Here is a 3,639-nt window from a genome sequence, read left to right as displayed (position 1 = left end):
ATTGCGGGGTGCAGGGAATACCTTTTAGTACCTCTCAGGGCTTTCTAGGTATATTAATAATTGGTAACATTTTTTCACTTTAATGTCTTACCACTAGCCCTCCCACTAGTCAGAGAATAAGTATTTTTCCTACCAAGACCACAAATTAATTTAAACATGGCTCCAAATGAATTTGAACATCTTATTGAAAAGAAAGAACCTGAATGAATGCATTTATACATAATTTGTTTTCTAGCTCTCTATCCTTGTTAATACCTGCCCTTTAATAACAATGATGATGATGATCTTGATCATGATGATGATAATATACAGTAGCAGTGGACATTACTCAACAATTACTACATCATTACAATGGCTATCACACATTGAGCCATTACTGTGTTCTAGGCGTTGTATACACGATCTCATGTAATCCTTACAATCCTGGGAGATATAATATACAATATATCCATTTTTAAAGATAAGGAAATAAAACTTAAGGAGCTCCTGGCTGGCTCAGTTGGTAGAATATGCAACTCCTGAACTTGGGGTTGTGAGTTCAAGCCCCGTTTTGGGTGTAGAAATGACTTAAAAATTAAAAATCTTAAAAAAAAAAAAGAAAGAAAAGAAAAGAAAGCTTAAACAAGTTAAGTGACTTGACCTGTTTAAGTGGCTTGGGAAAAGTGACATGCACTGGGAATTGAACCCAGGTCTGCCTAACTCCAAGTATGCTTTTAATCACCATATTATCCTGCTTCTTGCACATCAATAACTTTAGGATGTTCTAAAAGGTTGGTTCCCAGCAAAATATTATTAAATAGGAATACCTTTCTCTTCCAACTTATTATGCAAATGCTTAACATACAGAAAAACTGTTAAGAATAGTTCAATGAAGGGGCGCCTGTGTGGCTCAGTCAGTTGAGCATCCAATTTCAGCTCAGGTCATGATCTCGCCCTTCAGAGTTCGAGCCCCATGTCAGGCTCTGTGCTGACAGCTCAGAGCCTGGAGCCTGTTTCAGATTCTGTGTCTCCCTCCTTCTCTCTCTCCGCCCCTCCCCTACTCAGTGTCTCTCTCTCAAAAATAAACAAACATTAAAAAAGGTTAAAAAAAGAATAGTTCAATGAACACTTGGCCACCACCCACTGAGACTGAACAATCATTCATTAACCCTTTGCTTTATCTCTTTCTATTTATGCACATTTTGTCCTCTATCATTTGAAATTTCAAACATGATGCTTCACCATAAATAAGCACATATCACCTAAAAATAAAGTCATTCTTCTACATAACTACAATACTATTATCATACCTAGAAATTTAACAATAGTTCCACAATATTGTCTTATAGTCAGACCATATTCAAATTCCCCCTCAAGAGCCCTAAGAAAGTGTTTTTTATCTTTTTTGTGGGGGAAGGAGGGCTTGAATTTACTTTTCAAACCAGGATCTAATCTAGATTCATGCAATACATTTGAGTATTTTGTCTCTGTCTTCTTTTAGTTGAGTAGGAATTAACATCACCAAAATATTTTCATTTTAAACTTTTTCCCACTGCATCAGGACTCAATTTCTCTCCACTGTACTTTATTAACCTGATGAAATCAATAGTTAATCAAGTAATTGTAAATAATCCTTTATAAATACTAAAATGATTCACCTCTTTTAAGATTTGCCTTACTGCTCCAGACCTCTGCTCCACCATGTAATTCAAAATTGATCACTTCTTACCAAAAACCAAACTCATTAAGTTACCACTACGACCTACAGAGCCTTCCAGTCGCTCCCTTCCTTTTTGCCTCTTGGCTAGAATGCCAGAAATACACTGGTTTGAAAAGCAGAAATTTTAACTTCACAGTTGAAAACCTCTTATGCACCAGGATTTTATCTCCTTTGAATTTTCTTTTGGAATGTACTCGGCCTGACGATGTACAAATGTAGGTATGTAACAAACGTTATTTTGTTTCACAACACCTGACCTTGGCACCCAACTAACAATAACTGGGACTCCCACAATTAGCCAATTTTTTCCCCCTTATATAGAGTTAATCTCTATGAGGCGAATGTAGATATAAATGTAAAACAAGTACTCACAGCACTTATCACAGTTTGTGAATATACATCATGCAATGATCTAATTGTCTATCCTTCCAACTAGACTGTTAGCTTCATAGGACAGGGACCATGTCTGCCTTTGCTTCCCATCATATTCTCAGTACCTAGCTCAGGGCCTGACACATAGGAGTTCAATAAATATTTGCTGAATGAATGAATGAGTGTTCTTTCTTGGCCTTTCTGGACTACATAATGAGAGAATTTGCATTTTTCAGATTTACCACAAGATGGAGATTCGTTTTAGGTTTATACTCCAGATCACCTAGTGTTAATAAATAAGTTAACTACTAGAAGTCACTTTCAACACCCCTTATGTCTTTCCATATCCCCAAAGACATATTTTCTAACAAGACTTACATTTGTGAAGTAACCTTAGGGTTGGATAAAAAGGCCCTTCTCTTTGTCTAAAAAACAGTAATTCTCCATTTACTGTAATGATTTCTATATGTTCATGGCTGTAAGACAAGTGTCACAAAGTACCAAGTTAGACATTTTCTTTCAAAAATGAATATGCCAAACATCCTTTAAATAATAAAAAATATGAAACATACATATACAAAGATACAGCAACCTCTTTTTAATTTCATTAAATATCCAGGCAAAAAAAAACATTATTTAAATTGTTTCATCTACCATACCAGTCCAGTAGAAAAAATAAGAAAAATATGACCTACTGTAATTTTATTTCAAATTTTATTATTTTAATTTCATCTTTAGATAATTCAGTAAAACAAATATTTAAGTACAAACTGAAATAAATTAAATCCAAGTCTGAATAAAAACATTTAACTCTTTGATAAAATAATCAGTACACAAAGCCACATTTTTCACAAACATAGAGAAACACTTGAAAATACGAATATTGATGTTTTAGACTTATTCTGTTTATCTGCTGTTATAATTAATCTACTAATGGTTAATGTGAAAATAATTCCATTTTTTATGAGTGCAATCTAATCATACGATATTCAGCCACTCTGAGCTTTGCATAGAGATAAATAAAGACTTACCATCGAACTATTTTGACAGGATCTTTCTTAGGCATGATTTGATTAAGCCATGGTTCAATACCTGGAAATTGCTCTATCAATTGGTTCTTAATACCTTTTATAACTGAGGTTTTCAACTGGATGCAGTTGGACACATTTTCTTTTTCATCAAATCTGTCAAATGATTTTTGCAAAGAAAAAATGGGATTTCTAAGCAAAAATATCAGAATAGCTAAAGGTATTGTTTTAATTAGTCATCTATTCCCAAGTATTTAGATGTCTAAAATAATTATGGAATAAATTGATTTTAAAAATATCATTTCTTTTATTCTGCCCAGCCCCAAACCAGTGTCTTAATACAATATTAAACCACATGTATACACAATGGAGGGGACGGGCAGGTGGGAGGATATGAGACAGATTTCACGTTATAATCTGTAATTAGCTACACAAATCCCCTTCCTGGAAAACCCTACTCAATTTTACCCAGGAAGAAACAATTTCCCACCTATAACAAAACCTGTGTAAACAAAAAAAAAAGTAAAACAAAACACCCTC

At 34.0% G+C, this 3,639-nt stretch overlaps 1 protein-coding gene across 4 annotated transcripts in view; it reads right to left on the bottom strand.

Moving 5' to 3' along the window:
- Positions 1 to 3,639, bottom strand: part of MCTS1 (MCTS1 re-initiation and release factor) — a 16,893-nt gene that overhangs the window by 10,583 nt on the left and 2,671 nt on the right. For all 4 annotated transcript variants that reach the window (XM_077756282.1, XM_077756281.1, XM_077756279.1 and 1 more), the window contains exons 2-3: positions 3,103 to 3,255; positions 2,450 to 2,547 (exon numbers count right to left, since the gene is read on the bottom strand). In XM_077756282.1, the coding sequence (XP_077612408.1) occupies positions 2,450 to 2,547; positions 3,103 to 3,255 (251 nt within the window). The remainder of the gene's footprint in view (positions 1 to 2,449; positions 2,548 to 3,102; positions 3,256 to 3,639) is intronic.

This window comes from Crocuta crocuta, unplaced genomic scaffold (genome assembly GCF_008692635.1).
Source record: "Crocuta crocuta isolate KB4526 unplaced genomic scaffold, BGI_CrCroc_1.0 scaffold1156, whole genome shotgun sequence".
Taxonomy (NCBI): domain Eukaryota; kingdom Metazoa; phylum Chordata; class Mammalia; order Carnivora; family Hyaenidae; genus Crocuta; species Crocuta crocuta.
This window is presented reverse-complemented; position numbering and strand designations above follow the sequence as displayed.